Genomic DNA, 24,408 nt, shown 5'->3' with positions numbered 1-24,408 from the left:
CCATTTCAGTTACTGCACTGCAAGCAAGCTATAGCACAGCATTAGATTTAGCACCAGGCTATGCAAAGTCAGTGCTCCATTCAAGACTTTCCCATCACTGACATAAAAATTGAACCCTGTAATATTCCACCTGGTTCTTTGGCAGACTCTCCTTTTGACAGCTGTCTTGTTTTCTCAGGTTTTCTATTTACTTCTTCTTCCAATTCTTTTACTGGCACAGTGGTACGAGGAGTCGGAATACTTTCAAAGTAGCCAGAGTCTAGAAGTTTGGATAACAGGTCCTTCATGTGCTTATCTAGAGAGTAAAAGTTCATAGAGGTAAAATAGCAAAATCTGAAATTAAGGGGTATTCAGACTACCGATTAAGACTTATTGCTTCCTCCCTTTATATGAACTGCAGTTTCTCCAAGATCACACATCTTACAAACCTATAGCAATTAAATGCTTCAGTAAAGGAAATTATTACACTATGTAATTTAAATTGAAAATATTTTTGCAATCCCAGGGCAAGATTGCAGCTTGTGTTTAAATGCCCACAAGATAAACACAGAGCCATCTGGTCTCCCACATGCTTAGAAAGGGCTTTGTTTACCATGTATAAGCTAGCCAGCATTGATAGTAAAATCATGTGAGACTGCAACAGAGGTAAAGCTCAACAGTCACAATGGAAATACTCTACAAGACACTTGCTGGTAACAGGATGGTGTCTCAGAAAGAAAAGTTAAGAACTGTAGAAACAAGCAGGGGAAATGCAAGAGACTGTTCCCAGACTGAACTTACTCCTCTGAAGCTGGAAGAGATTCAGAGCTGATATGGTTGAACAGAAGCTTAACTGTGTACTCTGAGAAGCACTGTCACTTTGCTCCTCTGTGCAAGCAAGAGGCAGCAGCTTAGAGAGTAAGACCCCAGAAGTAACAGTGATACTAGAAATTGTTTCAGAGGAGCTGGAAACAGGGCAGCCTTGAGAACAGGAAGAACATTCAGTGAAAGATCACTCCAACCAGTGACAACCACACAAACAAGAATTGTAGCTAGAATTTAACATGGCTATAAAAAACTGTCTTCCAAGGCAATGAATGCAAATAAAACAACCTAACAGCTTTATCTGAAGTCTAGCTTGCACACAAAGGGATACAAGACTGGCATTAAACATACTGATAAACTATCTACAGATACAAGGCTAAGGTTACCAGCCTGTAGCAATCCAAGCCTGCAGTTTGTCCAGAACTACATGGAAAGATTGAACACCTAGTTGTCAGTTCAGCTACCTGTATGTGGAAGTTAAACAGGGCACACTAATGCTCTGCTTTAACAGTTTCAGCATTGTTGTCAGTAACATATGAAAGATTCTTGCCACACAGCTGCTACAAGATTGGTGTTAAGACAACAAGCAAGGGCTGTTTGCAATAGGGAAGACACTACAACTCAGTTAAGGGCAGTTTCCTCACAAGAAAGTTGTAAACAGGAACACAAGGTGTATGTTGGCTTGCAACCAGGGATTTTGGAACTGCCACAAATAAATCTGTAGAGTCCCACATATTTTGGTATACTTGAAAAGTAAGGACACTTGCATTACATCAATGAAAGACTGCACTGTGCATCATGAGAGATCACAGCAAGTTGCATTAATGACTACCTTTCCCCAGTGTGGTGTCTTGCACTGTAGGAAGAAAACAGGTATGAGTCTAAAATTCCTACAAAGAAAGGAGACTCTTCAATGCTGTGGAACCTTCAGCCCAGGGCCAGTGAAGCTTAGTCAGGGTACTCAACTAAGCATTTTGTGGCTTAGTTCCAAGCTTAACTCATTTGCACATGGCTATACAAAAAGCTTCCCACTGTTCTGTAAGGTATTCATGCATCAGGTTTTGAATTGCTACCATCATTCCTCAAAAATATGCTAACACACAGAAGAGTAATTCTTGACTGGAAAATGAAAGCATGTGGCATTGTGGCTGACCTGTACTTAACTGAACTAGGAACAGCCATTCATCCTTGGAAAATCAAGATACATGCATCATTTCCAAGTGTTTAATTTGGTAGCCTTCCATGTGTATTCACTGGTTTTAAGATGTTTAACAAGCACAAAAATTTTAGGTCTTTAAGGTATTTCTCTAGATGAGACTCACATGTTGTTCCAACCACAGGTTTCTCACTTCCTTCTAGAAGGTCCCAGAAGTAGAGAGATGATTGTTCCATCTGGTCTTCAACACTAAAACAAATGACAGTTTTACCAGGTAGAATCATAGCCAAGATCAAGTGCTGCACTATCCCAATATCCCTCATTTTATGACATGCACTAATGTCCAGCCTTCCAAACCAAAGCTGCATATACAAAGTGAATAGTAAGCCCTGAAATCTCTGGAAGCAATTCATCTGTCTCTGTCTGCAAAGGATTTAACCTAGCAAACCTAACTTCTTTTGTTAGTCAATACAGAGATTCTAAGCACTGTTCCACAAGACCACATGGCTGAATTTCTTTCCAAGCCAGGACTCCCAAAAAGGGCAACAATTGCTGTTTAATCAGTTGGTCACATTTACTGGATGAACTTGTACAGGTGCACCCAACAGTAGCTGCCATTCTCACTAACTAGAAGCTCCTGGGAAACTTTCCTATAGGTCCAAGATCCACCTCCTCCAGAAGATGGAATTTGCAGTCCACTGCAATGCAACAGTATCCCAAAGGAAAGGATTATGCTTCTTGCAGAAGTAATACAATAAGAGTAACCTAGAAACAGTTACTTCATTGGGATGAGACACGCCTATGGTGTAGCTTTTTATAAGCAGCTGTTCTTTGGCAGTAGTTAACTGAAGAGCAAAGACTAGGCAAGTCTAGTGTATGACAAGTGACTAGAATTTTGAGGCAATTAAAGAATCAGTCCATATTCAAACATTACTTATCCATAAAGTGTCTCAACTGACCACCTACTTATAATATATAATAACTACTCAGTCCATATTCAAATAAAATTCTTGCTGCACTATCAGACAGGCTGTCACACTAAACATAAGCAATCACAGCACCAGAGCAGTGCCACATGAGCACTGATACTGATATTACTTCTGCTGACAGCCTAGTAACATGCATGACATGTTACATGTTTTGATGCAGAGGTATCAAAAACTTCAGGCAATTTTTCAAAACCACTTCGAAGCTAACAGCAAGAGCACCTCAGGAGCACCATCTCACATTACTCTGGAATAAAGAAGCACATCTGAATCGTGAATGTAAATGGAATACAGAAAGAGCTCTGATTTTACTGCGCTTTTTTCAGTTCATGAACAGTGACACCTCAGAGAGGCAGCACATCCCCAGCCTCCCTGCTAAGGATGGTATTGGACTATGTCCTCTCAGCCCCACAGGGAGACAAAATGGCAAAGTCTGTCTGTAACCTGCACCTGAGGCTGTAATTACTGCAGCCTCCCTCTAATGCTCCAAGTGAGGTAAATCTGTTACATTCCTAATCTCAGACCAAAGCAAGTGTACTGAAGAGAATTTTAATTAATGTTCCAAAACATGGTATTTAAAGACATGGCAGAGTCGAACAGAGGACATTTACACAACAAATGAAGCATACTAATTAGACAAAAACCCCTGAACTTACCTCAAGTTCTCATTTCTTTCTGGACATGTCAGTTTTGCAAATCTTATGAGGTAGTCTAGTTCTTTAGAAGGCAAGTATATTGCACCATTCACACCACCTTTGAAATCTTTCTGAACATGCTCTTGAGTGAAGTTCTGCAGCACATACTGGACTTGAAGTATTGTACGTAGCTTTTTCTTCTCTGCTTCAAGCTTCAATAGACTCTCTCTCCTCTGAGCCTTCTTCTGTGCTTTCAGCAGCTATTTTAATGCAAAATACAACAATTAAACAATTTAGTGTGTTTAATCCTGTTTAGTAACAAGATTCTAGGATTAAATGTTAAGGTCTAGTATTAATTATCCTACAATGAAGAAACCAACTATTAATTTTGTTTAGATAACAGAAGCTCCTAACTCCTCAGATACCCAGAATCTTTTAGGCTCCTCCTTCGGAAGAGCTCCCCATGTATCTACTAATTGTCTACACATCTAACTTGCAGTCAAACAGGATACTGGTAGTTCACTTGTGATACACCTTTGTGATATCTAAACCCTCATTATACCTGCTAGTTGTTTTACTGTAGCAGCTTTTAAAGAAATTGATAGAATTGAAACCAATGCACCGCTCCAGGCCTAGCTGACCTTTAACGTTCACCACAGAGTTAGAGAGGCAGAAATTGTCTCAAGTTCCTCCTAGTAAGACAACTGCTTTTCATTTTTGAATACTCCAGCTTAAAGGATACAGCAGAATCCCACAATTATTTCTGCTGGCAGAAGACTGAAACACTCATTAAATAAGCAACAACATGAGTTACAGAACACATACAGAATATGCATTCAAGTTTCTCATCATGCACTAATAGAACTCACCAGCAGAAGCTATCCAAGTAACTGCAGAATTTAAAATGCTTTAATATGTGTCAAGATGTATGAAAATTTTGTTCCCTACAACACACTGCAAAAGATTCAAGGATGCTGTTGCCAGAATAGCCCCTAGTGTTCCAGTAATGGCTACTGGCTGTAGAATCCATACCAGCAGGCACAGAGCCAAGTTAAAAACAAGGTGGGTTAGCCTTGAAGTACAGCATGAGTTCAAGAACAAGCATGAACTGGTTGAAGCTAATGCTGCATTACTAAAAACACCTGCACGAAGATACACTGGGTCACAAGGCACCAGTCATTCAGCATTCTGTTGGAGGCAGAGAAATAATGCCAGAGCAATGACTAATCATGTTTAGCTTCCCTGCCACTACCTTGGATCAAATCTTCCATAAGTGTAGAATTTGCTTGAGCCAGGAGACCAGTTTCTCCAAAGACAAAAGACTTGCTTGCATAAAACTAATGTATGTAGTGCTTTAAATCCTGAACAAAGACCTAAACAAAGCACTAAATCTGTGACTAGCCACAATTACAGACATCTGTGGAAGATTAAGTAGCAAACTCCACAAGCTTCAGTTAAATTTCACTGAGGGATGTACTTCTCATTGAAGTCAAAGTGATCTAACACCAGCACTTTCCCTCACCAGAAGCATTAAAAAATTCAGTTTGGAAGGGATCTTGGGACACTGTCTAGCCCAGCCTCCAGAAAGGGTACAGTGAATCAAGACCAAGTTGCCTGGAGCTTTGTGCAGTCAGGTGTTGAAGAAATCCAAGGACAGATTTTACCACTTTGCTAGGCAGCCTGCTTCTAATGTTTAATCACCCATTGAGTGACCATTTCCTCCTACCTGGCTGGAGTCTATTTCAAGTGATGATCATTGCTTCCCCTACCACATCTGTCATCAAAAATCCCAGCTCCACCCCTTGAGTATTTGCTGTCAGAAGGATAACTGCATCTCCTGACAAGCCTTCACTTCACCAGGCCCAGCAAGGCCAGTTGTTCCAGGCTCTCCTCACAGGTGTCATTTTCCAGGGCCCAGCCATTCAGGGGCCCACCGCTGGAGTCACTGAACCTTCTCTAGCCTTTGGCTACCAAGTGATCAGAAAAAGACAACTGGTTAACAAGTACCAATCAGTTCTCCTTAATCTACAGCTCCTCAATCTCTGCCTAGGCTTCACTGCTCCAGAGATACAGGACAGCAACTTCCTAGTATGGGCTGTACTGGAACAGAAGTGTAGCCATTCAAGAAGTAGCACAAATTTTGCAGTTACCTCCTGTCAATATAAAGAACAGTTATACTTACATCTTGGCTAAGTCCCGAAAAAGTCTTCTGAAGCTCCTTGGCAAATTCCAGGTTGTGCACTACTTCATCATACTTCTCTACTGCCTCCTACAAAGGAATAGATCCACATGAGGTTTTCATGCTTAAGACTACTGGTTGCAACTCAATTGCCTTGTACTTAAATTCTCATTGTGAAGTGGTCATTTAATGTGTACTTTTCTGAAACTGTAGCTTTTTAAAGATAATGTGTCTGTAGCTGGTACTTCAGCTGCAAATATCATTCACCCATAACTGTCTGAGATGCAGTGCAAAGCCAGCTCACATCACCAAACAGATATCCTACAAGCTTGCCTATACAGGTCTTGGCAAACAGAGGTAAACACTTGTTTAAAATCAGACTGGTCTGAAAGCCTGAAAGGAAAACAGAAGCTCAGAACAGATCTTCTACCCCCATGCTTAATTGAATGCCTTTACAGAAAATGTGTACCAACTTTAGAAATACACAAAGCAAGTCATACTTCCAGAAAAAACTCTTTCCAATTTAGTTTCCACAAAAGAAGCCATGTTACTGTCTTCACTAATGGCTTTAACCAGTATTTTACTGGCTAGTCTTCAAAAATACTAACTGCAGTAGATTATTAATTGGATTTTGATATACCCCTTTCTTAATGGGTCAGTTAGTTTCCCTAAGTTTCCTTGACAGCTCTGAGGATAGCAAAATGCTGTAGTTCAGACAGGCTGCCCATATCCTCACACCACAAGGTGTAGTAGTTTAATTCCAGATGTTCACATATGCTTTACACTCGGTTTGGTTTATGCTCCTGACATATCACAGGTTTTTCTAGAACAGGCCCAACAGTCTCATATAAAGCTCTTCCACAGCAGTGTTAGTGTTTCATCAGTGAAATGACAAAAGCTTAATCTAGTGTCCCAATAACATTTGGGCCACCTGCAAATTCCATATGTGCTCCTAAGCAACTGGAAAACACGTTTTATATTCATTGGTTCAGTTTGACTGCTCAGTTACCTTTATTCACTTGTTTGTGGTATATGAGACACTACCAGGACTAAATGCTGCTCAACACAAAGTGCAAGCTCTCACCTAGTAGTTTAAGTTGTCTTAACACAATTTACCAAGCAGTTTTGAAGTACTTTTTAGCAATTCACTTAGCACTGGAGAGAATGAATTCTAAGAATCCAGTGCCCACACATTTGAGGAAGACTCACAATCAACACCAACCATTTACTAGTCAGGTTACAGTAATTGTGCTTTTAACAACACAAATTGCAGAGTAAAACTCCCCACCTGAAAGCATCAGGAACAGCTACCACTGCTCTCCTGACAAGCTGTACCTCAGCCCACAGGAAAGCAAAAGCTTTCTTCTGTCACACCTGTTATTAGCATTCATTAACAGCGTGTTGGAAGAGCAGCACCGAGGAAAATCTGCTCTGCTTGCAAAACAGCACAGTAAGAGCATTTAAGTTGCTGGAAGCTCCTCATTTTTGAAACAAATGTTTCCTAATGTAAGGCTAGCACACATATTAGGTCTGGCAAGCATGCACCATAAGTAATTACAGCTTAATCCAAATTGCTTGCAAAACAGGTTCATCACCAGACATGCACTTCTTCCTCTGTGTGAGAAAATTAAAACTGTAGATGACATCAAGTTATATTAGAGCACACTGTATTATAGGCAGTTGGTTTCTTTAGGTGTTAAGATCTATTAAGCTCTACTCCAGCTTCAATTTGTATATACACCCAAATTTGCATCTGTAAGTTACAAATGCAGTATTTCTGTATCTTAACTACTAAAGCAGGGGATTTCACAAGATTATTGATTAAATATTGAATGTATATGTGCTTCTACAGCAGTCACCTGAACAGTCTGACTACCACTTGTCAGTTCACTATGAAGACTGAATCTAATTCTTTATTTTAGTAGTCTAAGAAACTCCAGAAACTGGGATGAAGATACTAACATTTAAAAAGTGAAGCCCAGCTAGGAACACTAAAATGCAGTAACCAAGTTAATGCCATTTTCCAAACACTGTCACCTGACATCTTCTCGCAGTCTGGGGCATACACCAAAGTAGTCAATGTATTCCAGACTATTCCAATTGACAGAACATTGTTCAAAAGTCTCACTGTTCATGGCAGCAAACAGATTATGAAGAACACCTATGATCTAAACACAAAAGTTTCTTGCCTACCTGGTTAAAGATCGAGTTGAGACGAATTGGAAGGTCATCAACCTACTCCAAACCATCACATTTAATTAACTTAGTTTTGCACTTGAAATGGCAAGAGACCACATCAGATTTTGCAGTCAAGTATTAAATGACAATTTACTCCAACAGGTTTACTCTACTTCTAAGAAGTTACTATTTCCCCCTCTTATCCTATTTATGTCTAACTCATTTACAAATGATTCACAGTAAGAAAACAGAATTTGTGTTCTCAGACTGCTGTACTGTGATAAAGTTAGCAATCGATATTTTTCCAGCTGGTTCATTAGCAGGATCAGCACTATCACTCAAGTGTCAGTAACTCTCATCAGACAATTACTCTTTAGCATGTGTCCACTACATTTTAAAAATGTGACTCCTAGATTATTAGAGCAATAATCTTTGGATTATGTGACACTGCTACTCAGCTTTGCTAAAGCTTTCAGGCTTCAGATCTAGAATCCATTCCAGACCAAGACAAAAAAAAGCCAGCACTGTCAGTTATGTTAACAGCTGCTTATAACCAACAGCACTGTGTAGACAACAGGCAATTTCAAGTAATAGCTGCTAATGAAGAAATCACGAGGATTAATTAGCCACCTCAGAATTCTTGAAGCTTGGGTTCTAAACATGCACTGCCATATAGATCAGCTGCACACAGATACAGGTACCTCATTAGGAAAGAGGTGCAGGAGCACTGAAGCTGAAAGTCTACAGAGCAAAGATAAACAGGGATCTTCTATTACTTCAGGGAACACCATGAAGGATAAAACAGGAGATGGAGCTTGTTGGCCCAACAGTCATCCTGATTACCAATAATTTGTTAATTTGGTTTTATGAAAAACACATTTACAAGCCTGTAGGCATTGCTTCTGTAAAAACAACCTCATCTCTTTCAGCAACCCATCCTCCCTGCCACATCAGAAGGCTTTGAGACCTTCCACACCTGCACAAAGCAAGCTTACCAATTGGTCTTGATTGAGGGCTTCTCCCTTCTTCAGACGATCTTTGTAGTCTTCTAGTTTGAGCTGCAGAAAATTCAAAGTAAACATTATACAGAAATCAATATAAAAATTAAGTAAGAGTGGAATAGTGTATCATAGAATAGAAAGCCTTCTACTTCCTCTTGTTGCCAGAGTCTGGCAATTTCAGTCTGCAAGACTGTCTACTTCCTTTCCCTACCACTGATTTTTCAGTTCTTACTTGCTACTTTTGTTTAATTTAAGAACTATTAAAGTAATGATCCAAGATCTTTAAGTGTCTTCAAAATCATCCAGTGTCCTTGTTTAAGTTCAGCTTATTTAGCTTTCCCAAGTCAAGGCTGGAATTTAGTTATATTATCCTTGAATAATCCTTGTTATGTCTGTCAAAAGTTTGGCTTTAGTTACATGACAAATTTATAGCCCTGTTCCCTAAGAAAGTGGACAAGTGTATTTAGGAAGAAACAAGATTTATTGCCAATAAATATACCAAAGCAGTCTTTAAATGCTGATGTAGCAATACAAAAGTAAAGTATTTGGTATTGCAAACTTCTTTAGGGAAAAAAGGTGACTGCCATGAAGTCAAATACTATTCCATTTGTGTATCTAGAGCTTCACAGACACAGTACCTATAAGAGCATAAGACTAGGAATACTTTCTACTCATTCTAGTAAGTCACACTCTTATTTGCTGATGAGGCCATATTGTCATTCATGTCAAAATCAAAGATACCATTGAAAATCACAAGAAGAAGCTTCCTGGGACAGAATTAGAATATAACACAAAGATGTTTAATCACACAAAGGAAACATGCTTTTCTGAAGTTATTCAGAATTACAGCATGATGCATGACATGAGACAGCAGTAATGCTGCATCTCCTGCAGGAGGATCAAGTCTCCTAAGCACATGGCCAGATGTCTGATCTACTCTCTCCCCTTGCCCTAAGACAGAACTAAAAGCTTTTCAGACATTTAGAGTAGCACAACATATTCACACAATTGCTTCACTTGTAGTCCTGATCCAGCACTGAAAGCAACAGCATCATTATTTCTTTTATCCTACAGAAAATAACATTCTCTCAATTAAAAACCACACACACAGCCTTCAGTCACCTGCCAATCAAAAAAAAAAGCCTTAGGGTGCAAAAGTCTGACTAGCCACAGCCACAACATTTTAGGTGTATAATTATCTCAGTTATTATTCTTACAAACACTGTTCTGTGTCCCCAGCCTCATAAAAGCAGAGGTCAAAACAGGAGATCAAATTTTGGAGGATTTCTGCATAAAAGTTTTATAGTCAGTAATATTAGCCTGCATTTAAAATATGTAAGTCAAATATTTATGCAAGTAAAGGGCAATATATATTTAATATAATCTGATATTTCCACTGTCAGAGGAAACACTTGTTCTTACTTCCAATTTTACAAACAATTGACATCTAAATTGATATCAGATGCATGTAATTGCAAAGATTTCTGCAAGACTATAAACCACGTTTAAATCACATCCAAGTTGGTTCTGAACTGATTTGTTCTAGAGAAGCATCTTCAGTTCTGATCAACATATATTTGCTCTCTATATACACACATAGCCTTATTCCAGCTATTAAAATTAATGGAAATAACACGAAATATTATTTAAAAGGCAATGAGCTTTACTACCGGCAGCTTAAACAGGTGCCGTGGGCAAGAACACCACGTTACCTTCTTTTTCTCGATGTTCCTGATCTTGTGTTTGAGGCAGATGAGCCCGTTGTCGATGTAGGTCTCGTACGCCTGGGAAGGAGAGGCCGCCGTGCTCAGCGCGGACTGCAGGGGGCTGGCGGGAGCCGGGCTCTCCCCAGCCGGGGTCACCTGCTGCTTGGCCGCCTTCATCCTCTTCTCCTCCCCTTCCTCCGACCCGCCTGAAGGTGATGATGGACGATGGAAAGGGGCTTGGGAAAGCTGCACCATTGAAATGGATGGAGCTGCAAAGAAACTCTTTTATTTAGCTCTCTCACAGCCTGCTCCCCCTTTTCGAGTTACACCTTTTCTTGTCACATCACATACTCGGAACGTGTAGTCACAAAATCGAGCCTCGGGAAGGACCGACCACAATTTTTCCACGCTTCTCTCTCCCTTTCAAAATATCTGTAGCAAGAATTTCAAAGCAAGGCAAACTTCATGTTGTTCGAAGCCTCCCCACCCATCCAGGCACTAAAAATCCTTTACATAGGCAGAAATAGACAGCACAGGGGACGGTTCCAGAAACCCAATATAGTGACCATATAAAAACTAGGCAGGTTTTCTGCACACATCACCCACAGGGGAAAAAACTGCAAGCAAGCAATTGCAAATCACGCCGCCAGCCTGGCATCCGGGCTGCAGCCTGAATGAAAATTTGGAAGTGGCATGCCTGAAGGTAGAGCCCCTCTCCTTCTCAACCCTGTTAAATCGGTTTTACCCTTTCATGACCTCTGCAGCAATCGAACCAAGAACTTAAAAACAACTCAATTTTAAAAAAATGCACACACACCGAAAAAAAAAAAACAAACAAAAAACCACCCACACCAAAAAAAAAGCCACCAAAAAACAAACCACCCACGTTTGATAAACCAAGCAGACAGCTTAGTTCAACAGCATCATTCCTCGTGAGGAACTGGTCCCTGCCTACACCCATCCAAAAGACGTGCCGGTGCCACGGCAAAACACCGGCCTCCATGGGAGGGGCTGTAACCTTGAGCAGAGAGTTTCTGCAAGAGATGCTCGGCCACCTTCATCTTCAACTACTTACGGACACCTGCTCCTGGCAAGCAATGACACCACAATTCTGCCTGCCCGCCGCCGGGGAGGCCGGACCACATCACCCCAGCGGGCAACCAGGGCACAACCCGCCTCTCCCCCGCCGCCGGGGGAGCCGGGGCGAGCCTCCCCCGCGTCCTTGCCAGAGATGGGCAGCGAGCTCCTCCCGGGGGGAGCAGGGCACGGCCGCCACCGCTCCTCAGTGCACCGCACCGCTCTGCGGGGCACAGAGGAGCAGCGGCTCCTTCCTGCCGGGGGGATTCACCGCCCCCGCCTCCCGCGGCCGCCGCGCTGCGGGGGCCCGCGTCCCCCGGCCCCGCACCGCCCGGCTCGCTCCCGCCTCCCCGCTCACCTCGGTGCCCGCACACGCTCAGGCCCGCCCCGCCGCCCGCCCCCCGCCTCATATAGCGGCGGGGCGGGGCTGCTCGGCGCCGGTCACCGCCCGCCCCCCAATGGCGGCCGCCCCTCAGCTGCCCGCCCCGCGCCGGGCCGGGGGCGGGCCCGAGGGGCGGCTCCGTGAAGGTCGGGCCGTCCCGTCTCGCCCGGGCGCCGCCCGCCCGACAGCTGTGTGGGTGCTCTGGGCTCCTCGGGGAGTGGGACGTCAGTCTCTCGGATGGGATTGGGTGCTCCTGCAGGCACCTGAGCGACGGCCCTGGCGGGGATCGGGGCGCAGGGACCGGCCGTGCCAGCCCCTTCGTGGGGAAGGGGCATGAGGCGTGACGCTCGGCCATGTGCGCTCCGCGGGGCAGAGCTCTGGCAGGCCCCGGCTGTCCGGGTGCGCTGCCGCACCGCGTGTGTCGCAGCGGCCTCTCACCGCAGCCAGCCCGGGGCAGGTGGGCAGCGCTCCCCGAACAGCCCCACGGCAAGGGCTCCGTCCTCCCGGGGCAAGGGGAGCCCCTCGGCCTCCACCCGTTCACAGCCCGCTGTTGAGTCACACCCTTCGGCTGGTGCAGCCATGAGACAGGAAAGGTGTTGGTCTGTGCCTGTGAACCAGCTAAAGGGTTACTCTGGGCCCGTACAAAGGTCCTGCAGGAGACTTGCAAGACTGTGGGTTACCTTACATAATAAAAAATGGGAATGTCCCCTAATAATCACAGAATCAATTACATTGGAGTAATTACACTAGACCAAGGCACTGAGTGCCACGTCCAGCCCTTCCTTAAACACCTCCAGGGACATTGACTCCACCTCCTCCCTGGGCAGCCCATTCCAATGTCTAATCACCCCTTCTGTGTAGAAATTCTTCCTGATGTCCAACCTAAACCTTCCCTGATGCAGTTTAGGACTATCCTCTCATCCTATCCCTTGTTACCAGGGAGAAGAACCCAACTCCCCGCCTGGCTGCAGCCTCCTTTCAGGAGGTTGTAGAGAGTGATGAGGTCCCCCCTGAGCCCCCTCTTCTCCAGGCTGAGCACCCCCAGCTCCCTCAGCCACTCTCCACAGGACAACCCAGTGCCACCCAGCCATGTAAAGGGTTGATAACTGGTAAAAGCACTTGAAGTGAATTGAATACACACAATAAAGGAATCACAAACTTCTGTTAACCCCTAGCAATTAGTGCCACGAAAGGTATCGAAGGCTAGATACTAGGGAAAACAGATGTTCTAAGCTGGAAATCTGTTTTCTGATTCTGTTTTTGTAACCATTACCACAAAGAATAAATAAACTATATGGCAAATTCATAGCAATCCTGAAAGTTGTGAAAGTAATGAAACTAGAGATATTTTGAAAGAGAGAAAAGTGAGTCAGTGAGGAAGGATTGCAAAGACAGGTTTTTCAATACATGAGAAGTATTTTTGTAGTACATGGGATGGATGAGAGAACTGGGGAGGAAAGGTTATACATAAGAAAGATTGCTTTTAAAAGTAAACCAAGCAAATGATACATGATTCAAACAATAAGGAGAATTCACAGAGTATCACAGAATCAGATTCAGTTGTATGCAACCACCTGTAGCATCGACAATCCTGCTGCTTCTCAATGTGTCAAATTTTTTAATTACATGAATCAAAATTCTTCATTTTTTAAAAGCCCGGGCTCCTAGAATGAGGTCACTTTGTGAGGCAGTTTTCATGATTGAAATGAAAAGAAATGATAATGAGTAAGACACAGCTTGTATCTAGGATCAGCAGTGTGCTCTGAAAGTCCTTGCAGTAGATTTCCGTGGGTTTTTTTCAAAGCTAACACAGATGGGCTAGATCCTTGAAAAGTAATTATAAAGTGAATGATCAGTTAAGGCATTTATTAACAATAAGTCATAATTAATGTTCATACACCTGGGACTATTCTGTAAGTCATAATTACTGCTGAAAAACTGTTTTATAGTGCACTTTTACAATTGTTTGCCTTAAAGAGGAAAATCAAAAGGAAAATTCATACAAGCCAAATTGATATTTAAAATCAAAGATTATTTTAATTTCATTTTTAGAATATAGAGAGTAGCTAATTGAGACTAATGCTATATACATTTATAGTGTGTATATATATATATAAATATATATATATATATAGTATATCTGTGGTCTCCAGAGCACTGTAAAGAGTGTATTAGTGTGGTGAGGTCAAGGCCAGTGAAGTCTGGAAATGCCAGGATTAAGCACAGCCTAAATTAATTAATTAATCACGCCATTTTACAGATCCATTGTGAGGTCATCCCTAAGTAGATGATCATAGGTTATGATAGTCTAGCCAGGCATCAATCACAGCCATGGGGATCTGTGCCTTTTACTCCAGGATTAGAAGGGGAATACACTCTAATGGCTGAAGAAAAGTGTTCTGTTCTTTTTGTCATGTTTGACTGATTCTGCCTATCCCCTCCCACTGCATCTGCCTTAATTTTTCCCAGTCCCAGAAGTTTATCCCTCTCTCATTTTCTCAGATTCCAATTTCCACTCCTGAACTCCAGGCTCAGTCTTTCTCCCCAGGTCTGCATGTTGTCCAAGTCACAGGCTCCTTTGAGAAGGAGGATCTCCTTTGCACGCAGTTCCAACTTCTTGCCCAACCACTTCCAGTTCTCCACACCTGACCCTTTATCCAGCCCACTGACCCCTTCCTGATCCCAGTGGCATTCCAGGTCAGCTGTATCCTTGCAGCCGCAGTGGGCCAACCCACAGGCAGCTGTGGGGAGTGCTGAGGCCAGGTTCCCATGCTCATTCCCTGCCATCCCTTCTACCACTGCACTGTGAAACTCCAGGAAGTCGGTGTGTAGAATAAGAACAGCTGCTTGTTAACTTTAGGAGAGAAGGACAGACAGCAAAAGTGTTGTGAAGGTTATCCGCCGATGGACTAGAGAAACCTGCTTCAGTCACAGAACATATTTCAGACTGGAAGGCTAAGGAATTCTGGATCCAACATGAGATGAATACATTAGATCTCACAAAGAGGACTGTTAGTCAGAATTACACCCAATTTATTGGGAGAGCCTGGAGGAAACATGTTGCTACAAGGCTGTTTTATTCTGCAAGGAGTTTTTTTCCCACATATAAACCCTGTCGCTGCCTGTCTGCTGTTCAGAACTCAGAGCCAAGGGGTCTGGAGAAAGGCTGCTCCACTCAGTATCCACCATTGCCTTACACAACCTGCTGCACCTCACAGTGATTTCTAACTTTGTAAGTGTTTCTTAAATATACACTTCTCCCTTTACACTCCAGCTCCTTGTCTTCTGTGTTTTCATCACAGGATCCTGATTTAAGCTTCCTTGTATAGAAAATTTTCTCCTTTTTTGCCTCCATGTTCAGTCCTGCCCAGCAAATTGGTTCATGTTCCTGCTCTTTGTATGCAACCAGTGCCAGGCACCCTTTCCAATTCCCAGCCAGTTCCAGTTGCCTGGCTCACTTCTCACCTCACCAGAATTATAGATTCTATAGATTCCTTTTCATTCCTCTCAATTGGCTTTTCTTTTTTTCACTCACTTTCTGTGTTTTCATCAGAAAATTGCTCCCAAAGTTTTCAAGGAAAAGAAGAAAGGGAGCAACAAAATTAAACAAAAATAATTACTGTGCCTGGGAGCAGCCATTACGAGCTTAGCCAAATTTCACCTATGTAGCTCCAGGCCAAAGAGCATGTGTTTAATTAAAGTCCATGTTAACACCTATAAGATCTGCAAGGGAATGGAGTTATGCTCCCTGGCAAAAGCTGAAATTCCTGTTTCCAGGCTGTGGGTTTCTGGAATTTCAGTGAAAATGCAGAAAGGATCCTGTGAACTGCTGGTTTTTTCAGTCCCACCTGGAATCACTGAATGATTTGGGTTGGATGGGACATCTAAAGATTACTTAATCCAAACCCTAGTGCATCTCAACCCAGTTTGAAGCAGTCACCCAGAATGAAAGAGTTCATTTGGAACTGAAAAAGTCTTAAAGCAAAAGCAAAATTTAAAAGTGCTGAGCAAGCTCAGTAAAAAGAGAGCCCAGCTAAGCAGAAAGATGATGTGATCTGAGCAGTGGAAGGAGCAGCTCCTGCCTCTATAAATGTCTCTGCCCTTGCTTAGGAGTTAATCAAACCTCAGTTGCAAAAGGGGAAATGTTGCAGAGCAGGCATTCATATGGGATTTTTTATTGTGTGGGCATGAGGAAAAAGTTTTTTAAAAATCACTAATTTGCAGCTGTGAGATTAAAGTCATGTGCTGGTAAATTCTTTGAAATAGGGACCAGTCCATGAAAGTGGATTTGTTAATTTGTGTCAGAAATATTTGTTTTTGATACATTGATACATAAACATGTGTAGAGTGTTATTTTCTCCACACCACCAAACTTATCCCCTTTTTCTGTGCCTGGCATGGATGTATCCTTAGAGCAAAGCTGGGCTGCACATGAAAACAGTTGAGTTCAGAATACATTCTTAGGTTTTGCAGGATTTAGATGATTTAACGAATGAGCAAAATAACTGCAGGAAAAGATATTTTTATGGATGATGCAACATTGACCTTTAATTGACCTCTGCTACAAACTTCAGAAGAATTTTACATGGCTGTGTTCTTCAATTTCTAGATGAATTAGGATCTGGTTGTAGGTACAAAACATTCACAGCTGCAACTGGCAAACAAAGGGGATGCTTTGAGCATAATATTGTTCTTTGAACACAAATATCCTGGAGATTGAGGAATGGTGTCTTGAATTATGTATTCAAAGTTAGTAGCATCTGTGACTTTTGCCTGTAGAAAAGGGGGATAATCCCAAATCCACCATTCACGGGAATGATGATAAAAAGCTGCCCAGGGTATTTGTTCATTTGAAACCAACAATATCTTCAAAACAGATCTTTATTATTTAGTTTTGTTAGTCTGTGGAAAAATCTTTTTCCTTAAAAGAAAAGGCAAGTTCTGTGGTGGAAAGAGTTTATTGAAAAGAGGAACTACAGAACTGCATGTGCTCACAGTTCTGCACAGGGGTTAACCAGTGATACTGAGATACTGGGTGTGCTACCTTTGTCTGCTCCTCTAGCAGAACCCAGATGGTCCAGAGATTCTTTGCTTCCCAAGAAGTGCCTATGGATTGCTTGGTGTCCTTATCCTTCCATCACTGCCCTGAAGAGCCCTTGCATGCTGCAGGTCTCCATCAAAATATTACTCTGTAATGTTGTATTTTCCTGCTGCAGCGCCATGGTTTTTTTCCTATGGTTTTCACTTCTATTAAAGTAGCTTCCCAACTGTTTTTAAAAACCTTTCTCACGTCTTTCTTTTTCAGCTTTCTGAGTTCTTATGTGATCACACTTTCTCCTCCCAGAATCTTCTTTGCTTGCCCGCTGACTCAGCTGCAGGATCCCTAATGGCTCACACTCTGGTCTCTGCATTACAGGGGATCTCCTGGCACCTCACAAACATGAATCTCAGACTCACTGTACCCCTACAACCATGGGGTCTGGGTCAGAAATATTTAAGTTAAATAGGTTTAAGAAAACAACCAGCCTGACTTGCTTGGGCTTTTGATCCACTTAATCATCTAAAGTGTGGTTTAGATAGTAATGAGCTGGACAGTTTTCATGGCTTTTACTCCACAACCAATAATCCGACTCCTCTGGAGAAGCTACCATTAGATTTTGTTATTCCCAGGGAAATGTTAATGACAGCTTTATTTCCTTCTTATTGCCACCTAAACACCCTTGATCTCAGGCTTTTCAGGTGAACCTGTGAAAAATGTTTTCACTTGTGTTTCCCTTTGAATCCTACTGTGTCACTGATGCATTTTGGGACTCAATTAAACCTAATTTAAAAGTCTGATTTTAGACCATTGCAGATTATCTCTGCAATTTGGTAGCTTCCGCTGCATCCTTACCCAGTAAGCTCAAAGGAAAGAAAAAAATAGGCCCCACATTCTGACATTTTTTCCCCATTAGGAAGAAAGGATGAGTGGTAGACAATTGACATTCCTGAAATCTCTTTGTGACCTGAATTCAGGATTCAATTTCTGTGGCTTCATTTTTTTTCCTTCTTCAAGTTCTGAGCAATTCAATATGCAAAATGTTGTGTGTGTGTATGTAATTGAATTAAAAGAGGGTTGAAATCTGGCAGCTTCACAAAGTGCTGTTGTGAGATTCAGTGAGGAGGGAAAAAATCCAAAATTATTAGTGAACAAAGCTTGAAGACTGCAGTAATTTTTATTATCAGTTAAGTGTTCTGGGTTGAAAAGTGTAACCAAAAATGTGTGTTCTATTTTCATCTGTTGAAGTCGGTTGGGAGATATTGTTCTTTATCTCTTGTAACTCTAGGGGTGGAAAGAGGGTGGATGCCCTCTGTTAATGGGACACCTGATAACACCGGATAAGGCAGTGCCTCCTTATCTCTTCCTCCACCCATCCTCCTCTGAGGCACATCACCTGTGAATGGGCCATTTAAGGCCTCTCACATGACTGATAACATCATCTCATTCCATTGTGAGATGCTCCACCCAGTGGGAGGAGCCAGAGCCTTTCCACTGGGATAAAACCAGCAATCCCAAACACCAGAGGAGCCTGTTTGCACTGGATTCCCAGAGGATAACTGGACTTCTTGAGGATCATCTCTACTTCAATAGAGCCACAACTGTCACTCTGGGAGGACTTACTTCAGGCTGCTTGGAACACTCTGACCAACAGGGTGGCAGGTTTGTGTTCTGACTCTGTCAGTGGTCCTTTGTACTGTTGCATTTGTCTTATTTTATTTTATTTTTATCTTTCATGTTATTTGTTTTCTCTCTAGTAAATTGTATTTCTGACTTGGAGTCTCACTGGTTTTGCTTTCAAACCAGCACATTATTTCATTCATCTGTGTTCCTGTAAATACTTAAATTATACATAAAATAACATGGTATTTTATGGGGAAAATATTGACAAAAGTTTAACATGCATGGTAAATAGAAATTATAGAGAAAAATTACAAAATAGAGACCCAAAACATCTCTTTGGTACTTTTATGAAGCAGAGGAGTGTTTTCTAAATAAGTGCATGCATATGTGTAATTTTATTTTGGCCATTTTGTCACAATATAAAACCATACTGAACATATGAATGCAAATAAACACATCCAAGATTTATAGAATAGGCCCTGTATTTCTTGAAGACTTCCAATGATTCCTTGCAGAATTCAAAGTATGAGAACCAATTTTGATGATAGTCCTTCATTTGTCTACTTTTTAGTAAAATCCAGGCTCTTCATTAATTTCTATTCTAAAACAATCTTATCTTGCAACCATTATTTTCTTAGACTCACCAGCAAACAAATTGCTCCTACATCTATCAGTATGTTTAGGAAAAATAGCCATTGATTTTTATGAAAAATAAGAATATTGTTGACAATTTTTTAACACAGCTGAAACCATCTCAATAACTTCATAAAGCTGTCAGAGAGCAGCATGCATTTGTCCAGGGATTCTGACAACTTGGGTCTTAATATTTTTATACTGTTAAAATTAATTCAGTCTTATCCATTGATTTTAACTCCTGCCTCATCTAACTCCCATTTTCATTTACTGTCTATATCTGTTACAAAGAAAACTCCCTCTTAAAATATCTGCATAGAAACTAATTTGGCTTTCTCTTACCTTATTAAGTCTTGCTACAAGAAGGAAGCTTTCACTTGAAACAACTTGATTAAGTAAAATCTAAGTATGCTTCATACTTTTTGATTAAGTATTTTGCATTTTTATGTTTGTTGTGTTGATATAAGTGCAGTCACTCACACAAGTGTCAGAATATAGAACCACAGGGAGTATATTGCAGCTGAACCTGCAAATTATTTTTTTATTCAGGACCCTTATTATCCATCTGCATAAGCCAATGTTTAACTCTGAGCAATTGACTAATCCCACTGACTTCATTAAGACCATATGTAAGTTTGATTTTTATTAAAGTTTGTATTGAAAAGCATAGGGGTTTTTTGCCTTTGCTGTTTTTCCTGCTCACAGGAGTTGTGGTCTTAATGGGATGGTTCATCTTCTTAAAGAGAAGTTGCAAGTGCCTCCTTGAGATAAAAATCTAGATAGCTTTCCAGGACAATATTAGGATGCTAATGAAAAAGTTACATGAAAGAACCTTACTTAGAGTGTTTATGAATAATTATTTATTCATGGTATTATTCCTTCATCTAATTCAGATACATATGTATTATTATGTTTTAAAGGTTATAAATACTGGTCAATTCAGACATCCCATTAAAAAGAAAAATAAAACAAAAACTTAGTGTTTCTGCAGCACTTTGAGCATGCAGACACGTAGTTATAAAAAAGTAATGAATACTGATGTCAGAAGCATACTGCTCTTATACCTCCTAGAGATGATGGGATACCAGGAACATTCTCTGGTTAAAAAAATACTAGAACCATCTCTGAATCTTGACAGGATATAGGAGAATAATTAAATTCTCCTGGTTTTCAACGGGCTGCACACTGATAAAAAAAACTTGTGAAATAATGAGAGCCTTCAGCCTCCAGACAAGGTAACAGCAGCAGAGTCAGTGTTTTGCCCCTCACTCCCTCTGTACTTATGTATTCAGTGGAGACCTAAATTTGGCTTCTGTGCTCACAAAAAAACCCCAAACTAAAGCAAACAAAACCAAAAAAACAAACAAAAACTCCCTCACCCTGAATATTTGGATGTATTTCATGAAAAAGATTTTAAATTAAAAAACATCCACATTCCCCCTTACCTTGCCATGATGCCTACATATGGTGCTGCTGTTAGTTTCCCATTTCCAAAGGTTTACCAGTTTCAGGTTTGCATTTTAATTTGCTCCTGTTGATAGTTTCTTTTGCTGTGTGGTTCAAGTTTCTTGTACCCTTACAAAAAAGTCCCTCAAGCAGTGCCTGACTGCAGTTAGGTGGATGTTTCTGCTCTCTGCAGGGAAACATACAATAAAAACTCAGAGGATCTTGAAAATTGGCTAGAAGCTGCATTACTCATCCTGATTTTATAAAGATACTCAGGTGTGATGGCCATATGAAATGCCAATATAATGTATAACTGTTCTTTTGGTGGTTACTATTTGTCTTGCTTTGATGGATCACGGGCTGAGTCTAAGACTCTCTTACTTAATACCTGTGGGTTTTTTTCAAATGGCACAGGGGATCCACAGACCTGGAACATCCCCAGGAATAAAATGGCTCTGCACAGGGCAGTACAATGCTGCTCAGCTCCTCTTCTGCTCTTTGCTTTACAGGGTAGGATGTAGCAGAGAAAACCCAATATACCAAACCCCAACAATTATGAATGACCTTAGGGTGGAACCTAAATCAGTTTCCTAAATTTCCAATGCAACTTAAAGAAAATATTTTTATGAAACTTCTGCCCCTTCAGCCTCACAGCAAAAGACCTTGCTCACAGCCAAACAATTATGTGATTATTTACACTGAAATGATATGTACAGACTTCAAGTAGAAAAATTACAGCAATTTAATGGGCTACAAAACATTTCTAAACTTTTTTTTTCATGTTTAGCTGATGTTACTGCTGCTATTAGGAACTCATTCAAGGCAGCAGGTGCAGTTGAATAGAACTTTACATGGGAATTTCCCTTGAAAACCAACATGAAGGATTAAAAAAAATTGTGTCAAGCAGCAGACTGAATTTTAGCAAATTGACCAGATGCTTTCTCTGCCTTCCAAACAGCTCCCCCCAAATATACAGAGGAAGAATTAGTTGCTGTACTTTTGCATTGCAATCATCAGAAGATGAACATGTGCTTTACTCTGTATGTATGCGTAGGAACAGAGGGTGTTTATATTTTGTATATTAAGGAGAAATGGGAGTATTTCTAAGTAGATGCATTTTATGTGATTACTATGCTGCCAGTCCAGCAAAGCACAGGCTTAAGTGCACAAGAAATTAATTTACTCCAATTTAATTTATCACCATTATGTGGGGGTTTTTTTTAGTTTCTTTAGGCTTTTAAAAATCTACTGATTAGCTAGTAAGTGGTTTGTTAGATCATGTAAATTGTTCCAGCAAGTACTGTAAGTGCAGCATTCAGACAGAGCTCAGTTAATTTCATCCAGCATCTTTTATGGGAATCTCATGGTTGTGTGGAATTTCCCCATGCTAGGAGGGAACATCTGTGATGATAGATGGCATTCTGATGAGGGAGGGAAGTTAAACTATGTTTTTAATCATCTGTTGATTAGTTTCATCCTGTTTCCTTTTTTAATGCATCCTCCAAATATTCCATGGCCCTTAGGGGATATAAGACCCGTGTCCAACACTTCTCCATTGACGCTAGTCCTTTCTCATAGCCCCAGGCTACCTGCTTCCCTTCTCCATCAGACAACCACACAGGAAATGTGCAGCGTGAAGTGGGGGGAAGGAGAGGATGTCTTGAACTCATTATTTGGAGAGATGCATAACTCTGAACTGTTTGTGATGCTGTTGGAATAACATATGAAATAAATAAAGTGGAAGTGACTTTGCCGTTTTGCATATGATAATGGAGAGTTTTAAAGCAATGCTTTAAAAAATTATGAAGATGATTCAAATTATTATACATTTGGGTTCTACCTCATACATCAATAAGAGAGTCATGGCAGTGATTTCTAAATAGATAATTGAGAACATTGAACTTACACATGCTTTAAAACTATGATTCAAAAATTTCCCACTTTGTTACATAGTCATGAGTTTTGTTAATTGCACATTTAATTTCCTTTGAATCCTTTTAGCTGAGTGAATGATTATAATTATTAAATGAATGCACTGAAGACTGAATAATTTGTTAGTTTTATTGCTATCTAGACTCTAAGGCAGGTAGAAATAAGGATGAATGTGTGAGGTTTTTTAAAGTCAAATGTACTTATTCTGTTGGACATAAATTTTCAACTAATTTGAAAGTTTAAATAAATTTACAGTTTACAAGAGATGACAGAGTGTTAGAAACAGAAATCTCATTTTCCTTTGTGTTGCTCAGTGGTTGCTCACAACTACTGTACTCAAAAGGGCTACGGCTGAAAACAAGAAGTAGTGGTCAGCTGATATCCACAATTAATATGTGTTGGTTTTGTTGTCTGGCTTTGGTGGGAATTTATTTGTTTGGTTTGGGATTTTGTTTGATTGTATGTGGGTTTTAGTTAAGGGGGAAAAAAGGAACAAGCTTTTAGAAAAAATTCAAAAAAAATTATGTTAGGTGCAAACTCCTAACATAAGGGGAAGGGACAGCTTTGTAGAGTTAGCAAGGAGCCTGGGTAAATCCCCACCTCATGCACATACACTTATAACTTACGCTATTGCTACACTATAAATGAGAGAAAAGACTGAAACAAAAAGATGTGCTTTTTTTGTTGTTGAGACAAAAGCAGACCTGATAGCATAATTTTTGTACTATTTTCTCACTAGGTTTAGCCAATAACTTGGTAGTAACTGGCCAAACTCCTCTAAGCAAGGAGACAGGCAATAATTTATGCATTTTAAAATACCAATTGCATACTCATTACAGAACACAGAGCTGTGAGGGCACCCATCCTTGGTAATGGAGTGGGTTCCCTGGCAGCCACAGGCAGGCAGAAAACATAATCCCTTATACAAACACTGCCCTTTTACTTTGGCCAGCTCAAAACTATATAATCTCCATGGTAGAAAATTAGGAGAAAACTACCTCATGGTTCAGAACTGACAGACTGCTTTTAACCTAATACAAGAGATGTAGGAAATAATAAAGAACTAATGTGAAAGGAGGTGGCATGACTTGCCCGAGATTTTCGTGTTAGAAAATCGAAATCAGATCTCACTATGTATCCCAGCGCCAGTCACCTTCCAAACCACATGGGGAAAAATTTCACCTCTGTAACTTCTCCCTGGCCCCTCAAAGCCTACAAAGCTCTGCATTACACTTTCCTGCGTGGATATTGAATCAGTCCTATTCAGTTTTGACATCCTTTCTGTTCAGCCCGCAGGTAGGACTGGGCGTGAGGAATGCCCCAGGCCCCCGTGGTTGGAGATTTGGCCCGGGGGAGGATGTGTGGGAAGCCGGCGGTCCCTGCCTGGCCCAGAGCCCCTCGCTGGCCCCGGGCTGCCCTCGGCAGCTCCGCAGCACCCCTCGGCAGCCCGGGCGCCGGCACAGAGCGCTGTTTACAGCGCACACACCACAGGCAGGGTGAGCTGGTGAAAACCTGCCGAGGTGCTGCACAGGGGCCGGGCTCTGCGCTCCCACGGCGGGGAAGGAGCCTGCCCATGAACAGCCTGCCTCCCGTGGAGAGCCGGGACACAGAGCGGGGAAAGAGCCTGCCCAT

The 24,408-nt window shown here is 41.4% G+C and overlaps 1 protein-coding gene across 3 annotated transcripts in view; it reads right to left on the bottom strand.

The window, feature by feature from the left end:
- CAPRIN2 (caprin family member 2) overlaps positions 1 to 12,206 on the bottom strand; it is a 32,792-nt gene extending 20,586 nt beyond the window's left edge. For 2 of the 3 annotated variants that reach the window (XM_063395643.1, XM_063395645.1), the window contains exons 1-7: positions 12,081 to 12,206; positions 10,652 to 10,914; positions 8,934 to 8,996; positions 5,764 to 5,850; positions 3,603 to 3,841; positions 2,127 to 2,209; positions 131 to 295 (exon numbers count right to left, since the gene is read on the bottom strand). In XM_063395643.1, coding sequence (XP_063251713.1) covers positions 131 to 295; positions 2,127 to 2,209; positions 3,603 to 3,841; positions 5,764 to 5,850; positions 8,934 to 8,996; positions 10,652 to 10,914; positions 12,081 to 12,132 — 952 coding nt within the window. In that variant the 5' untranslated portion in view covers positions 12,133 to 12,206. The remainder of the gene's footprint in view (positions 1 to 130; positions 296 to 2,126; positions 2,210 to 3,602; positions 3,842 to 5,763; positions 5,851 to 8,933; positions 8,997 to 10,651; positions 10,915 to 12,080) is intronic. The other variant, XM_063395646.1, reaches the window with a different exon arrangement.
- Positions 12,207 to 24,408: the final 12,202 nt, after the last annotated feature.

The sequence above is a fragment of the Prinia subflava genome, chromosome 4 (assembly GCF_021018805.1).
Source record: "Prinia subflava isolate CZ2003 ecotype Zambia chromosome 4, Cam_Psub_1.2, whole genome shotgun sequence".
In the NCBI taxonomy this organism is placed as follows: domain Eukaryota; kingdom Metazoa; phylum Chordata; class Aves; order Passeriformes; family Cisticolidae; genus Prinia; species Prinia subflava.
The sequence above is the reverse complement of the archived record's forward strand: the minus strand, read 5'-3'. Positions and strand labels throughout refer to the sequence as shown.